Source organism: Vulpes vulpes, chromosome 9, assembly GCF_048418805.1.
Source record: "Vulpes vulpes isolate BD-2025 chromosome 9, VulVul3, whole genome shotgun sequence".
Lineage (NCBI taxonomy): Eukaryota > Metazoa > Chordata > Mammalia > Carnivora > Canidae > Vulpes > Vulpes vulpes.
In genome coordinates, this window is record NC_132788.1 from 47,603,875 (window position 1) to 47,621,305 (window position 17,431).

At 35.6% G+C, this 17,431-nt stretch overlaps 1 protein-coding gene across 16 annotated transcripts in view; it reads left to right on the forward strand.

Moving 5' to 3' along the window:
- NBEA (neurobeachin) overlaps window positions 1-17,431 on the forward strand; it is a 662,404-nt gene that overhangs the window by 537,963 nt on the left and 107,010 nt on the right. For all 16 annotated transcript variants that reach the window (XM_072719992.1, XM_072719993.1, XM_072720000.1 and 13 more), the window contains 3 exons: window positions 3,462-3,579; window positions 3,899-4,001; window positions 8,937-9,052. In XM_072719992.1, coding sequence (XP_072576093.1) covers window positions 3,462-3,579; window positions 3,899-4,001; window positions 8,937-9,052 — 337 coding nt within the window. The remainder of the gene's footprint in view (window positions 1-3,461; window positions 3,580-3,898; window positions 4,002-8,936; window positions 9,053-17,431) is intronic.

Here is a 17,431-nt window from a genome sequence, read left to right on the forward strand (position 1 = left end):
CTTTAATTAAGCTGGAAGGGCCAGTTGGTTAGATATGACGGCCTCCTGAACGCTAGAAAGGGCATGTCTGTTCAGCCTTCCGCAACGTTTTCATCAATTCTTAACAGAAAATATAACCTGTGGCACAATTCAGATCTTCCATATTCAAAGAAAAAAGTATTTGTAATACTTGTTCTAACATACATGTTCAATGATTTCAGATCAACAAAGAACCACTAAACAAGTATTTTTTAGGTGATACAATATTCGCTGCCTTAAAAAGGGGGAAAGAAAGATAAAACTGATTTGACAGCCCTATACGTGTTTCTGACAACATATACATGTCTGATACACATGAGTGCACAGCAACCCGATTTTTCTTCAACAGGATCATCAAATAATCTGTGTTAAGCACACATTTGGGTGAGATGGTTTACAAGGGTCTCTATGACATTTGTTTTATATTGCTTCCTGAATGCTTCAGTTCATAAGTGAGAGGGGCAGCAGACCTCAGCGTAGGAGGCCAGCATGAACTCTTTCTTCCTCCCTTCACTTCTTCTGGATGGTAAGCAGTTGGCTCAAAATAGTTCAGTGGTCACTTAAGAAAATCACAAAGTTCCATAAGCTTTGGGATCAAGATGCTTTAATATTCTTGTTTATGACCTATGTGATGTCATAAAAATTAGATTTATTCAATTTTCAGAAAACAAAACTGAATTGGGGTATTTAGCAACTGTTTGATTAGATTTCAATATATTGAAGTATATTAGATTGAAATCTAATTGAAATATATTCAATATATTAAATAATTTGGAGAAGCAGGCAATGTCAATCTTCCTATATCATCTGGTCTGTCCCTCCCTGCCTGCTGAGTTAGCACAGCAGCACCAGGAAGGAAACCAGGGCCTAGTCCTGCAGTGTGTGATGTCTAACAGCACCTAGTGACTCGGAGTTTTTTCTAGTACTTTCCCCTGCCTTAGGCAGTTTTTTAGCAGAGTGCCTCTTATGAGAAGTCCTCCTATGAACAGTTTTACCAACACCCTAGACCGTGTATTTCTGGAAAGTTCTAGAGGATAGAGCTCTGGCAAGTACCCCTAGCAGAGCACAGAGTGGCTTCACCCTACAGTGAGCTACAGCCATACCTATACCTTCCTCCCACATGCTGAGTGAAACCCCCTTCCTTCTGCATGCTGTTATTTCTTCCGTGTCCTTTCCAGACAAAGTTTAACATCATGCAGTTGTGAAGTACAAATAAAGGGTACAGACTCATTTCACAGAACAAGCAATTAAGGGTGAATTTGGGGCAAAATTGGTGAGACAGTCTTACAGGGAGTGCTTAAGAAGTCAGACTAACTCCTGTGTGTTTGTGAACTACCTGCCTGCTATAAGTAAAATAATGGAAAGGAATACCTGGCCAAATATTCACTACATAATTCCCAAAGAGAAAAATAAGAAAAAGAGAAAAAAAGTAAAAATAAGTAAACATGTAAGTGAATGTGTGTGTGTGTGTGTGTGTGTACATGTGTGTGTCTCTGTCTCCTGGCACAACGATTTTCCTATATGGGTGCCAGTACAGCTTTCATGAAAAGATTTTCTTTTTTTCTTTTTCTGAGTTTATACTTATAGTACTGTGTGGGCTTTCAAATGACCTTACTAGTTTTATTTTTTAGTGAAATAATGGTGCGGATGATTGTTTTCTTGTTGTGGCTGTTTTTTTTGTCTTAAAATTTCCCCTACTTGACAAAAAAGGTATCAGTCTTGTATCAGTACTTTTTCCATTAAAAAAAAAAATTATACTGATCAGTGAAATTCAAGTCTGGAGAACATGGCACCCAACTAAGTATTTATTAATATAAACTGTGGTGAGTCTCTATAACCCTTTTATGAAAGTATAGATTTACATTTAGTTTTACATGTAGAAGTCAAAACAATAGTTGTCGCTTTATGCTCAGCAATAAAAACATGTAAACTTATAAACAGGACTTAAATAATAACTAAGGCCAGGCACTTAAGGTTCATTGTCTCTACTTAGACTATCTAGCCATAGTATTATTATCACTCTTTCAGATGATGAAAATCAGATGGAGTTAAATAATTTTTCCAAGGTCCTATAACTGCTACATAGCAGAGCCAAGATTTGAATAGGAGTCTGATTGGCTCCAAAATGTTTCAGGATTTAAACAGATGTCTGACTGCCTCCAAAAACATTTTAGCATCTAGGGAAAGACAAAAACTGAATTAAGGAGTTAGAAAATGGAATTTTCAAAAAAAAATGCAAGACTAATGGGTCATTTTTTTCTAGAGAAAAGAAATGTAAAAAAAAATTCACAACTTGTTTGCAAAGCTGAAGGAATATCATGCCTGTAGAATTCAACTAGTTTTCATTTCACCAAAACAAATATACATGGAGTAGATTATACAGAGTATACTAATACAGGTAGAAATGTGTTCTGTATCATTAATATACATTGGTGTACCAGGAGAGAATGTGTTTGTTGCAGATTTGACTGCAGTGCCTTTATCAAATATGGACTTATGTGTATCATGTAACAAGAAACGCAGATGTGGTGGTTGCCAACTTTGCTGCAATTCCCCGTGGCCTTCCTCTCATACAATTGCTGCTACAGTTTCTGTCATTACATCTCCACTCAAGAAAGAAGGAAAAAGGAGTGTGCCAATTACATAAAACTCATTTTGTCAGCTGATACATCCCCGTCTAACTTTCCTTTTGTTCTCATTAGCTCTGGGTCAAGTGTCCTTATCGCCAGGTTCAAGGGAATTTGAAAAAGCAAGGAATAACTTTGCTATGATTGGCTTAGGCTGGGGATAGGCCATATTGGCCCCAGGACCAAATTCAGTCCACCCCTGTTGTTATAAATAAAGTTTTATTGGAACACAGCCACACCCATTCATTTATATGCATTGTCTCTGACTGCTTTCACTCTATAATGGCATAGTTGAGTAGTTGTGATAGAGACCATATGGCCTTTAAAGTCTAAAAATATTTGCCTTTTGTCCTTTTACCACAAATATTTACTATCCCTGCCTTAGACTAATCATGATCCATTGCCTGGTGTTGACCACATGGACACCGGTACTAACTGGGCTTCTTGTTAAGAAGGAAGAAAGAAGAAAAGGAATATTAGAAGAGAACCAATGGCATATGTCAGGTTACCTTATCCAACTAATTATATATAAAACCAAAAAACTATAATATATTTTCTGTTTTAAGTCACAAGATCACTTGAGACGTATAATTTTCCTGCTCCTTCATTTCTTCATGAGCCAACTAAGAAAGTTTAGAAAGGTAGAAATTTTGCAAATACTGTATAATGGAATCAAATGATGACAGTGTTGTGATATATCATGAATTCAGGAAAATAATCCTTAATTTACTTTCATATAGCACTAAGATATTGTCAGACTAAATCTTAGATACACATTGTACTGATTGATACTTCCCTTTAAACTCATTATTTTAGGTTCTTGCATACACTGAAGGACTTCATGGAAAATGGATGTTCAGCGAGATACGAGCTGTATTTTCAAGACGTTATCTTCTACAAAACACTGCTTTGGAAGTATTTATGGCAAACCGAAGTAAGACCTCCTAAATATTTTGAAAGGAAATGTGTTCATATTTGGATATTGTTTATTTACACGGTGTGATACAGTCTTCATTTTTCCCTGCTGTATTTCTCTCTTTGATATGCCCTCACTAAAACAAAAATTAAAACTAAAATTAGTTTGAAAATGTTAATCCTAATTTCTTATGGATAAAGTTATACAGAAAGCTGATTTTCCATGAAGATTCATTACTTCTACAAATAAATCATGATAGGCACTTGAAAATTATTCCTAAAATTGGTGGTTGGCTCTCCTGTGGTTTTCTAAATCATGTTTTTTCTTCTTACCACAGCCTCGGTTATGTTTAATTTCCCTGATCAAGCAACAGTAAAAAAAGTTGTCTATAGCTTGCCTCGGGTTGGAGTAGGGACCAGCTATGGTTTGCCACAAGCCAGGTAATTATATCGTATTACACATTATCTATAGTTCATTAACATATTTTAATCTCAATATGACAGAAATGTAAATAAGGTTATGCAATAATTATTTTAAGAACCAAGGAATTTTCTTTCTCTGCAAGCCATTTGTAGGGAAAGAGGTTATGAAAACCGCTATTTTAAGAATGACAGAATAGTTCGTGTATAGTTTTATTTAACACATATATAAATGAGGAAGTAAAAAAGTTGATTGCATATTATGGCTAGCATATAACTAAGACATTTTTGCTTAAGATATTACGAAAAACTTGCCAAAAGCCTCATGATATTTGCGATTAATTGTTCTATAATCACATGTAAATTGTTTTTGCAAATGCTGTGTATAGATGCTTCTTCATGAAATTAGTAAAACTCTTAGAAATTGTTGAGATTAACAGTCTTGAATGACAATGTGGTTTTAGCCATTTCCTAAATCTTTCATCCTGTTATTTTAAAATATAATTTTGAAATCTTATTGAAAGATACTGATCTAATAGATAACACAGTCAGTAATTATGTGTATCACTAAATTCACTTAGTTTTTAGCTCCAAGTAACTGAACACCTGTCTAAAAGTGACTTAAAGGGGTGTTTTGCTGTTTGAGTCTTCTTTTCTAAAAGGTCTGGAGTTAAGGAGTTGCCAGTATTGGCTCAGGTTCAATGATGTCAGGACCCTCAGTTGACCTCATGTTCATAAAATAACCACTAGTGCTCCAGACACCACAGTTTCACCAACCGCATGAAGGTGGGGAGGAGACATGAAGGATTCTTCCTCGAGCTTCTATGTTTTAGGAGAGAATACATTTGTCAGACACCTCCACAATCTTTATCTCAGGTTCCTTTGGCCTGAGTGAGGTCACCTTCCTGTCCTTAAAACAATTACTGCCAAAGTGGGATGAGTTTAGGCCAATCATCCTCCAAGTAAAATTCAAGGTAAACTGTACCTCTGAACTCCGGGCCACCTCGTACTTCAACAAAATAGGTTTCCTCTTGGCAAGAAAGGAAGATACCAGTGTTGAATAGACAAACAACAGTGCATAGTTTTTTGTGTCCATGGGAATTATTGCAGAGCCCTGCATGGAGGGAAAGAAAAACTAATCTTTGTCTTCCCTCAAATAGGCTACAATCATTTGAAGGACAAGGGCTGTGTCTTACTTACCTTTTCATCTACAGCACCCAGAACAGTGCCTAATTGCCAAGGTGCTTTGTAGGTGCTTTGCCACTGGAGTTACCTTGCATTGCGGTGCATCAGCTCTCATATTACTAAGCTTACAGTGTAAGACCAATCCACTGACATGTATGTACATGCTCAGGCTATTTACTAGTAGAAGGACAAGACTGAATTAAAACATTAGTGGATAATGAAGAAGGACTTATGTAGAATACTGGTCAAAGGAAAGATGCATTTAATCTATCCAAAAAGGATAATGAGGTCAGTTTTGCAAGACTTGTTCTTACTGAATTGAAGTTGACTCATGCAATCACTACTTCCTTTCCCAGGTACTTACAGACTGTTTGTTTAATCATCAGTTCAAGAATTTTTCCAGGAATTGACATTAAGAACTGACAAATAAGTCTCACTTTTTCCTTTTTTTTTAAAAAAAAAATGATCTTCTGCCTCCTGACATCTTTCTCAATGGTCATGATTCTTCAGAGGTTACCAATAGGGGTTTCTCAGTGACATGTATAAGTTCCTTCAGGACTCTTGGACTGGTCTGGACCTGGGTGCATTGAAAACAACCAGAAGCTCTCTTACTCTCTATTGTTTCCCTTTTACCACATTTGGTCTCCTTTGGCTTTTGGAAGATTATCCTTCTTGATTGAAAAACTGGAAACAAAATAGATGTTTAATAGTTTTGGGTTTGCTGTTGTTTCAAACAACCATTCTATGTTAAAAAGCCATCCGGTTCTTTGTTTTGCATCTGCCCCCCCAAAAAAGGTTCAACTTGTTCTTAATTTCCTAATATTCTCAAAAGTCCAGTTTTACATATTTCCTGTTATATATAGGATGAGGGTAGGAGAAATGTTGAATCTAGACTTAGGCCTGCCACTTCCTGGCTGGGTAACAGGAACAGAACCTGGTACTTAGAAGGAGCTCAATACATATTAGTGGAAAGAATGAAGAACAATAGCATTAGGCAAGAGGAATGACGCTTTCATCTGTAAAATGGAGACAGTATCTTTTAAAAGAGATGCTTTATGAATGTCTTGAGATTGTAAACTGAAGACTTTGTAAACTATAAACACACACTATACAAATATATGCAACATATACAGATGGAGGGATGAAATAAGGGAAATAATGCTTTATAAACTAAAAGTATAGTCGCTGGCATAGGGGATGTTCTCAGTAAATGATAGCTATGGATATTAATTAATTAAAGAGGCATTCATTAGCCTAATGAATTGCTAACTTAATGGATATATTCTTTTCCTTCTAAAAGGACAAAGCAACAATCTGATTTGTAATGTGATCTCTTTGGTGGGCTTGCCCAAGAAATTGCTTAAATGATATGCGAAGTCAATGATTCTAGCAATATGTCCACCTTTGAATTTGGTAATTTTTTTTTTGTTTATAAATCTTATGGATTTAGCTTAGACTAAGTTCCCTAGTGTTTGATAAACTCTGCTTAAACATTAAAATCCAATGTCAAGAAAACAGAGAATGAAGCTCTTCCTGATTCACAGATGGCCATCTTCTCACTGTATCCTCATCTGGCAAAAAGGAGCTCTCTGCCCTTTATTCTTAAAACAACTACAATCCTAAAACAGTGTGATTATTATCCCATTTTACAGAGAAGAAATTTTTGAGTTAGATATGTTACTTATCCTGCCCAAGATCATAGCTCACTCTCAGTTTCTATCTTGTGTCATTTGTCACGGTTTCCCACTTTGGTCGTAAGAACACCACCTTCAACTCTGCATAATGATGGAAAAATACTGGCAAAAATCTGCACATATTCTGGATTCCATGCTGATTGTCAGTATTCGGTTAATGTATTTTTCTATTCAAATAGTCAGTGCAATTATTAACTTTGGATTTAATCAGATGCTTCAGTTTCTAAAGATATATGTGGTTGTAGCCATAGGGTTGGTGATATTAAATGGTCATGTTTCATTATGATACTTAATAGTTTTTATCTCAGAGGGCAATTTTGTCTTCACCTTATCCCCCACTTCTAAAAGCATCCTACTATAGCTCAAATACATACAACCATCCTCATTCTAACATCTAAAGTTGTTATGGGTTATTTTGGAAAGCCCTATAATTTACTGTTTCCCATTTTGCTTCTTCATGTGATTGAATTATTTAATTTTTTATCATCACATCTCAGCTTCAGCCATTTTTTCTTTGAGGGTGAGCAATAAGTCAGGTCATGTAGTACATACTTACTGAGACTCCCACTATATACTAAGCATTGCTAAATACTAAGTGTATAACAGTAAATAAAATAAGATTCCTGCTCTCAGTGAGTTTATAGTGGGAAAGATGGAGCAGTAAATAGGAAAAACTGATTCTTTCCCTAGACCTGCTTATAATCAGCTTTTCTCAATTCATTTCCCATAGCCACATTTTTCTCACTGTCATATACTCTAAGAGTGACTTTCTAAGAGTGCAGACTTCCTCCCATGATTCCCATTATTTATACTTAGTAGGATTTGTTTGATTTTGTGTTTGGGGGTATTTTTGATGGTCAGAATTATTTCCAGATTAGCAATTTTCTTCTTAAATTGCTTGGGTTCAAAATGTCAACAAAGGAATTCAGAACTTTATTATATACATTGCTTTTAGCAGACTTACCTGAGCATGCCACAGTTAAAATTTTTGGTCAGAATAACCAAAATATGATTATAATAGTAATACCATGCAAATTAGACCAGCATATGATTATAATAGTAGCACAATGAAAATTGGACTAAGCATAGTTTGTTAATTCCTTGATAATTCAGAGACTATTTTAGCATGTTGCCATGACAACATCAGAATCATGGCTAAAGCTTATAACAAAATAGTTGTGTGAGCGGAAGTATAGCTGGGAAAATTTTGAATATTGGTACCAGTATGATCAAAAACTGGAAGCACTGTAAAAATCATATTACAAATTAATTGAGAAGTGTAGTGAATTTTAGAATTGAAGTATGAAATACATATACCATTTACCATTACAGTGAAGTGAATCATTAGGCTCATGGTTCCTTTGGAGTTAGTACCAGTCAAATATATGTTACTAGGAAAGTTCTTCAAAAATGTTAATACTTTAAACATTGAGTTACACCCAATTATTCTTGAAATTCTTAATTCAGATTTTAATTGGAGATAACAGGTTCATTTCCATCCGTCTTCTCTCTCTCCTTTTCCTCAACTAACGTGTATTTTAGCTCCTACTGTGCACAAGACAGTACCTAATAAGATTCCATGTGAATAGAAAAATTTGATGATAATACATGAAACAGAAGTAGCCTTAAGCCTACGGGTCCCAAACTGAGCAGTGGCAGCCATTACTATATGAAGTTTAAGTCAAATGCTTATAAGCTAGTACCTGACTACCTGTATCTACTTAACTTATTAGCATGGAAAAGATTGGCTGTATTATTTAAAAGCTACTTTACTTATCTTGAGTAGAGTTTTACCTTTTTTGCTCTTGTTGACTTGTAAAATACCCATTTGTAGCCATATTATACAAATAGGTGTTTTCATAATGGTTTATTCTGAGTAACTAAATGTATCATTTCTATGGTAGAATTTTCAAAGATTGCTAATATCTGTAATTAAAATGTATTTTAAATTAGGCTAAGGATAAGCCATAAATTATTTTAAGTGGATTGGTATTAAACCAATGTATTCATTAATATTGATTTTTAAAAGTCATGAGTTAAAAGAGACTACATTTGTTATGGTTTGCTTAATTGCTAGGAGGATATCCCTGGCCACTCCTCGACAGCTTTATAAATCTTCCAACATGACTCAGCGTTGGCAAAGAAGGGAAATTTCAAACTTTGAATATTTGATGTTCCTTAACACTATAGCAGGTAAGGCATCCCATTCCTTAATCTCATAATATGTTTGTGTTGATCCAAATCATTGGTAATGTGACTTGATAAAATACATTTTTTCCTTGAAATTCAAATACAGCACTAGAATAAATATTGAAGCACTCATATTAAGTGTTGTCAGAAACTATACAAGCCGATACTGAGGTTTTAGATGCATTTGTTGTTGAAGAGGCTTTTCCTTGCTCTCCTTTTGCCATTTCCTTCGCTGACAGCTTTGTCTGAAGGTTTATTAGAGTCAACAAACCACTGCCAGAAAGTGTCTGGAAATAATAATGGGAAAATGTAATTTCCCTACTTTGTCATTCTCAGCAATAGCAGCTAGACAGGAGAATAACAACAGGATTGTGTCTAGTACACATGTCACCTGGATTATGGCATGATTGGGTTACAGGATCTTTTTTTCTTAAAATCTTCAAATAAAAATACAAAATCAGATTGGATTTCTAAATGATGAGTAACTGCCATCCACCTCAGCAGTACCATGCTTGTAAATTAGAAGAAGGCAATGACTTTGTTTTTCTGTCAAATCAGGGGCTGTCAGTGGTTAAACATGTTTATGAGATTTAAGTTTCTCTCTTTTTTCCTAAATTAAGCTCCAAAAGCCCTTTTTCACGTTGAATTACAAAAGTTTACTTCTATAAATCAGGCTCTACAAAAACTTTTTTGGAATCAGATTAACTGAAATAACTACAGAAATACACATGCTTCCCTTTGGTTTATTGTTCTATTATGAAGAAAGGCTCAGAACCACTAATTTAGAGCCATGTTCTCTGAATCATTGCTTAAAAGGATAACTGCTTAATATTACTCTTGAAATTGATCATGTATGTGTGAATGCGGATGCTATAGAGATATACATATTAAATATGGATGATACAGATATGTATTAGGCAAGAGAATGCAATTTGTGAACAAAAAGGGATAAAAAAGTTGTTGGAAATGGTTTTGCACTCTAATCATTTAATAAATATTGTAATGTTAATGCCTTTGCTAATAGGATACTAGAGGTATAACTATAGGATTATTTCATAAATTAAATTTCATTATATCTTTATACATACGCCTCCATTTTATATATATATATATATAAGATATATATGATATATATATAAGATATATGTATATATGATATATGTATATCTTCATGACACATTTATGACATATTTTGTACATATATACCTGATGTTTGTGTCATGAAACTTATTTACTCCCTCAAAGACACAGGAAATGGATTATACTGTTTAATTAGCACATATTACTTACCTGTGTAGATGGGGTGACTTAAATATCTGAAATGTAAAAATGTAAAAAACTCCATTAGCATTTTCAACTAATAGCATGATGTAGGGGTGCCTGGATGGATCAGTGATTGAGCATCTGCCATCAGTTCAGAGCACGATCCTGGAGTCCTGGGATCGAGTCCCACATTGGGCTCCCTGCACGGAGTCTACTTCTCTCCCTGCCTACGTCTCTGCTCCTCTCTCTCTCTGTTTCTCTCTCTCTCTCTGTGTCTTTCATGAATAAATAAATAAAATCTAAGGAAAAAAATAACAGCATGATGTAGCAGAAAGCAGCTTCAATGCCTAAGAGAAGAAAGAATCTCAGATGTGCCTGCTTTGTCCTAGAGCATAGGTGGAATTTCTAGTTTTAACCCTATCTTGGACTTTAATCTTTCAGTAACCAGATTTAATATGTTCACATTTGTTGTAATAAGTGATACATTTGGTCCTACATCATCTCATTTTATACTGTTGTTTTAAAAATACTGTTTTTTGTATTTTTTTGTTTTTTCTTAGCCTTACACATTTTTGCCCACTTTGTTAGTGATTTAGAATGTAGGCATCTTGTTATTAATTCTCCTGGAGATATGTATAAACTTTTTAAGACCTTCTAAAATATATCTCTCTTATTTTTGAACTCAGAAATGAATGAACGGTTAACTCAACTTTAATTCAACTTACTCCTCATTCATTGCCTATCTTTGTCAATATGATTTACTACCCAGAATCCATATTCTTATTGAACTCCCATTTTATGGAGTCCATCTATTTTACACGTTATGAAGGATTTCAAACTCTATTAAGATTTTTTTCCTGTTAATGTAATGTACTGCATTACCTTACTTTCAGCCACATTGATCTTTACCTGATTTTTAGAATAACATTTTTCTCTTTACATTCTTCTGCAGTATTTTTCCATATTCACTGTGTTAGGCTTTTGTGTTATCCTTGAGAAATCTAGCAGTACTCATTGTCTACCATATGTCATAGATGAGTGTATGATTTTTTTCCCTTGGCTGTGCTAGCTATTTGGAGCTGTTGTATGTAAAACTGGAAGAGGAGGTGCTATACCTCACTCTCACAACTCAGTTTCCAGTTGAGCTGGCATTAATATTAAACTGTTCTGCTCTTCTAAGATGGGATTCTATCTGTCTTTCTGGATGGAATGTGGTCTAGTTCATTGTTTCAAAGGACTCTTCAAGTCTCCATCCTTTCCCACTACATTTTACTGAAGTCAGATACACTTCCACAGTGTGGTGCAGTATCACTTATAACCACTGCCTACTTCATGCCTGTTGCTTTTTGGGATTTTCTCTGTCAAACTCAGATAGATCACAGTCTGGATAGAGATAACATTGTGATCCCTTCTGAAAGCTACACCTTGATGTAGGAAAAGACGTTAGGGTTCAAAGCTGATGTCCAAGAAAGAATTCTTGAAACATCTTAGGTGCAAAAAGGTTTTATTAAAGCATGGGGACAGGACCTGTGGGGAGAAAGAGCTGCACAGAGGTCATGAGGAGTGACCCATTATATACTTTCAAGTTGGGAGGGGGTTAGGGAGAGCCATTAGTCTCTAAGGAATTTCAGAAGCAAGACAGGACCTTGAGGGGCTGGCTAGCTATTGTTGGGATAAGGTCATTTATATTACTGTCTAATAAAACTTTAGTCATGAGATCCTTCAGATGTGTATCGGTGGGCCATATGTTTGGGGGTTGATTGCCAATTTGTATCTTGGGGGTTAGAGATAAAGGAAGTTTCCAAAGGAATTTTTATATGTTGAAGTAGACTTACAGGATCTTGGGGCCAGGATAAGATTGCCTTTTGCCCTTAGCAAAGTAGTAACATCGAGGCAGTTGAGTCTCTAGAGGAAGATCACTCTGCTTGTTTCAAGGACCTGTCAATGGACTCTAAGTAGTATGGAAATTTAGTATGTTTTCTTCTGCCTTTGTTTCACACATCACATCTGAGCAATATAGACACTGGTTGTTGTTGTTTTGTTTGTTTGTTTGTTTGTTTGTTTGTTTGTTTTTTTCAGGTTGGGACAGTTTCTGAGCCAGAGCATGCAGGTCATAAGGGATATTTAAGTGCCATCCTGTTCTCTTTTGAATCATTGAGGTCTATTTTATTTAATGACATAAAGAATGTAGAAGCCACAGGCTTTTTTAAAAAAGAATTTAGTAGACTTTTCCTTTATAGTGATTGTAACTAAACCTTAAAGCCTGTCTGTTGGAGACAGTGGGATAAAAAGAAGTATAAAATTAGGACTAGAAACTCTAAGCACTTACAACTGGATGAGTAAATGAACTATACATAAATAAGAGAGCATTTTAAGACAGCTGATATAAGTGCTGAGTAAGAGCTGTAAATAATGAATGCTGTGCTAGCTAAGCAAAGTGGAGGAATTTTAAATATTTGTTTGTCTAGGGAGGAAGAAAAGAGTGGAGCTTCACAAATTTCTGCCAGTCAGATATGTGATGTGTTCAGTGGACATGAATACTGTATCTTGGCTGGAACAGAGAATAATAGAAGATAATACTGGAGCTATCAGTAAAAGCCAGATTGTAAAGAGCCTGATCTTAGACTCTTAGGAGTCAGTATGATTTTGGAGTGGAAGGAGATACAGCGTGGAATTTTAGGAAAATTTAGGTGACTATGAGTGGCCTGAATCAGAAATAAGATAGCCTAAAGTTAGGGAGAGCTGTTGATAGAAGAATATTACAGGTCTCCCGATATTAAGTCAATTTGTTCAATTTTTTAGTAAATAGTTACTGAACACACCTTCTGGTGCTGACACTACAGAGAAAACTAAAGTATGGCTTCTGCCTTTGAAGAGATCATAATGTAGTCAGCAAAACACACAGGTACACCAGCAATTCCAGGAAAAAGTGATAATTATTAAAATGGGAGAATAAACAAAGCCACTTGGAGTTACAGATCTAGAAGGCATTACTTTAAAAGATCAGGAAAAGCTTCTCATAGGTAACACTAACTTGGAAATTGTAATGTGAGAAAGAATTTACTAGAAAGTAAACAGAGAGCATTCCAAGAGAAAAGAAGATGTGAGGCAGCCTTGGTGGCTCAGCAGTTTAGCCCAGGGTGTGATCCTGGAGACCCAGGATGGAGTCCCATGTCGGGCTCCCTGCATGGAGCCTGCTTCTCCCTCTGCCTGTGTCTCCGCTTCTCTCTCTCTCTGTGTGTGTCTCTCGTGAATAAATAAAATCTTAAAAAAAAAAAAAAAGAAAAGAAAAGATGTGGGGTGAAGAGCTGGATTATAGATTATAGTGGCAGCAGGTATGGCACAAAGAGAATGAGAGACAGAAAAGTGTGTGACTCCATATATAGTGCCATTTTACAAAAAGTAGAAATCACTGTGATGTGCTCTAGTTCAGTGGTTGACAAGTGTGGCCCCCTGACAGGCAGTGTCAATGTCACCTGGGGACTCATTAGACTCCCCTCCTCAGACTCCTTCTCAGAACTACTGAATCAGAAACCCTGGGAGTGGGGTCCAGCAATCTGCGTTTCATCAAGCCTTCTAGGTGGTTTTGATGCATATGCAGTTTGAGCACCATTGCTCTAGCCACTTAAGACCTAATTATCAGAACAATGCGTATAAAAATATTTAGAACATGCAAAATGGCATGCAGTTACATGCCGTTAACAGTCATACAAGTTTACAGAAGTGGGAGATGAGGATGAGCCAGTCTACTCAAGGGAAGCCTCATAGAAAAAGTGGGGCTTTGAATTAGCTCTTCAAGGATTTTGTCTACATTAATGATGATCCAGGCAACATGAACTCTTATAGAGAAGTAGAATGATAGTTGGAAATAGTTATGAATGTAAATATCCTGAGATTCTCTTCCTGGATATATTCCTGCTAATTCTTCCCTGGCCATTATCCTGAAGTTTTAAGTAGGCGTGCCATCTTGTATTTAACACCAGTATTGAAGATTTAGATGATGGTTTTTTAGAGAAGCTTCACTAAAGCCAAATTGAATACATGTTAGGGAAGTAATTAGAATTGCCAGTTTTCCTGATTTGCAGAGAAAAATGTATTTATTCATTTCTTCTTATTGGAACACTTTTCAGAGTTCCCTAAGGATCCTAAAATAAAGGACATTGGCAAAGACCTTATGTTGAACCAGTATCACTTTTACTAACATGGGTTCCACTAAATAGTCATATTGTTACATAGCGAGGTTTTAGGGATACAGCTGTTGCCCAATAAATGCTAATTTTAGGTAATCGATTGAAACTTAAGATTTATTATCACTGATAATGCTAGTGTTCTTAGTGACAAACTGTGTTTCATTTCCTGGGTAATCCAAAGCCAATACATGGTTGCTTATAGTATTATAGTCTTTCTGAAACATTTCTTTTAATATTCTTAATATCCGGAGTCAGAAAAAAGAAGTATTATTTTTATTATTTCTTTGTTCACTGTTATGTCTTTTTGAGACATTTCTTTAATATTAACAATAACTTTCAGGAAAAAAAACTTAAATAATAGTTAACATTATTGAGCAATTTACAGTATTCCAAACATTGTTATAAGTGTTTTATGAGTATTTACTCATTTAATCCCAATAATAGCCCCTAGAGTTATGTTCTGCTCTTATCCCTGTTCACAAATGAAAAAATAAAGGTACAAGGAAGTTAGATAACTTACCTCAGTCACAGAGCTAATAAGTGACAAAGTCAGGATTCAAATGCAAGTAGTTTGGCTCTAGAGCCTTCCTCAATGACTGCTTCGGGATAATCATGGCACCATACAGTGTTTTTCTCTCATCATCTTTATTCTACTGACTGCTTAAAAACCTAAACAGTCAAAGATTTTAAATAATTTTATTATTTTCTTTTATATTTCATCAAAAGAACCTTGTTGAAGCTTATTTGCTGTCGTGACTTTTGTAGCTGGTGATATTCTAGCACTGGAACTGGGCCTGGAATTTATCACCTTTAATGTAGAACCTGGTACTATTTTCAGCTAGGTCTCAGATCCAGAGAAACCATTTCTGAGACAGAGATTTGCTTGCAGGAAGTTTATTAGAAAGTATCTTTGGGATCACATCTGTGGGGGAGTGAGGAAAACAGAACTGTACAGAAAGAGAAATTGAACCCCAAGGTGGTGTAGCAAAAGCTTCAGCAGGTCCCACCGGGAGCCAGGAGCTAGGGTAACCCTTCACAGTGGTCTTGCCTGAGCCAAGTGGCCCAGGCCTTCATTACCTCCTCCACACTGCTGTCACTGGATTCAGACTCCTGAGAAACAGATGAGACTTTGGGTGAGAGGGCTTTCTTCTGTTGTGTAGTTCCTGGGGAGGAACTTAGTACCACCGGCCACAACACCAACAACATAGTCAGTAATCCAGCATTTAGGATACTCGTGGTTCTCAGAATCACCTGGAGGGCTTGCTCCAACACAGATTATTGGGCCTCATCCCCACAGGTCCTGACTCAGTAGGTTGAAGGTGAGACTAAAGAATTTGCACTTCTAACAAATCTCCAGATGATTCTGATGCCACTGGTCTAGGGTTCACTTTGATAACCACTGCATTACATCTATATTCCTTAAAGAACATACCTAAAGGGGTACCTGGGTGGCTCAGTCCATTAAGCATCTGCCTTCAGCTCGGGTCATGATGCCAGAGTCCTGGGATCAAGTTCTGCTCTGTGGGGAGCCCACTTCTCCCTCTCCCTCTGCCTGACACTCCTGCTTGTACTAGCTCTCTGTCAGGGAAATAAATAAAATCTTAAAAAAAAAAATAAAACAAAAGACATACCTAAGGGGAATTAATTGTATTAATCTTCTGAACACTCACATCTTCTATAGCACTGCACTATCTGTGTCACACATTTTGGCATGTATGGTAGTATGTGTCCTTAGCATTTTATGTCTATATTTCATCTTTCTAATAAGATTATGAGATCACTACAGAAAAAAAAAAAAAACGTTTTGCCAAGTAAATGGCCATCAGATTGAACTGAATTAATACTTTGGCTTTGCAAGTGTTTTGCTTGATTGTGTGATCTATTATGTGATTTTACTAGAATTGCTGGTTGAGAGATTCTTTAAATTTCCTGGATTAAAGAGAAGGGTTACAGAGTGGGAATCTGGAAAGGTGAAACAGTCTTTCTTGGCTTCACATTTTTAAAAACACAGACTAATGTGACTTAGTAAATCTACATTTTCTGTAAAAAAACCATTTTGGTTACTGACTTAAACTCTTAGACTTACCTTTTTTCTCTAAAATATTATTTTAACATGGATTCAAAGTATATTTATGCCCCATTTCTTGTTCACCATTTTTTTGAGGTCTTTCTTACTTGGCCAATTTTACTTTTCTCCTTCCTAGATCCTTTTAAAAATGAGGTTCTGTATAAAGCGTATAGCAGCAGTGTCTTAGTATTAGTACATTATTAGATTTTTTTTTTAGAGCCTCATGTGATGTATGTGTGTGTGTGTGTATATATATATATATGATTGCATATAAATCAACACATTTTATTGTATATAGATGAGTTTTGTAAAAATACATAGTGAAAGAAGTTATCGAAAATTCAGAAAACATACTGTTTTTAAAAGACACCTAAAAGCCCACACATGTCTTCATGGCCTTTGGTTTGTTCTACTTATAAATTTAATAAATACTCATTATAGAAAGTTGGAAATATGGGAAAGAGTAATTAAAAAATTAACTCACTCTTAAGCCTAGCGGTGAATACATCCCAGCTAACAATTTTGGGTGTTTTTATCTTTTTTTCTTTTTCCATGTGTGCTATCTCATTGGGAACCTGCTACACATACAGGTTCAGATTCTACTTTATTTCATTAAATATTCTTGGAGGACATGATTTTAAAAACTACATGAAAGTCTAGCTCAGGACTCTGCTATAATTTATGTAACTTTTTGAAACTTTTTTATTGCTTTCAAAGAACATCAAGTTTTGGAAGATTTATGTAGAAGTTGTTTTTTTGTTTTTTGTTTTTTGTTTTTTTTACTTGTAGAAGAATTTTGATGATGCTTAGAGTTCAACTAAAAATGTGGTTTCAACCTCTAATTCCTGGCTTTGACCCGAT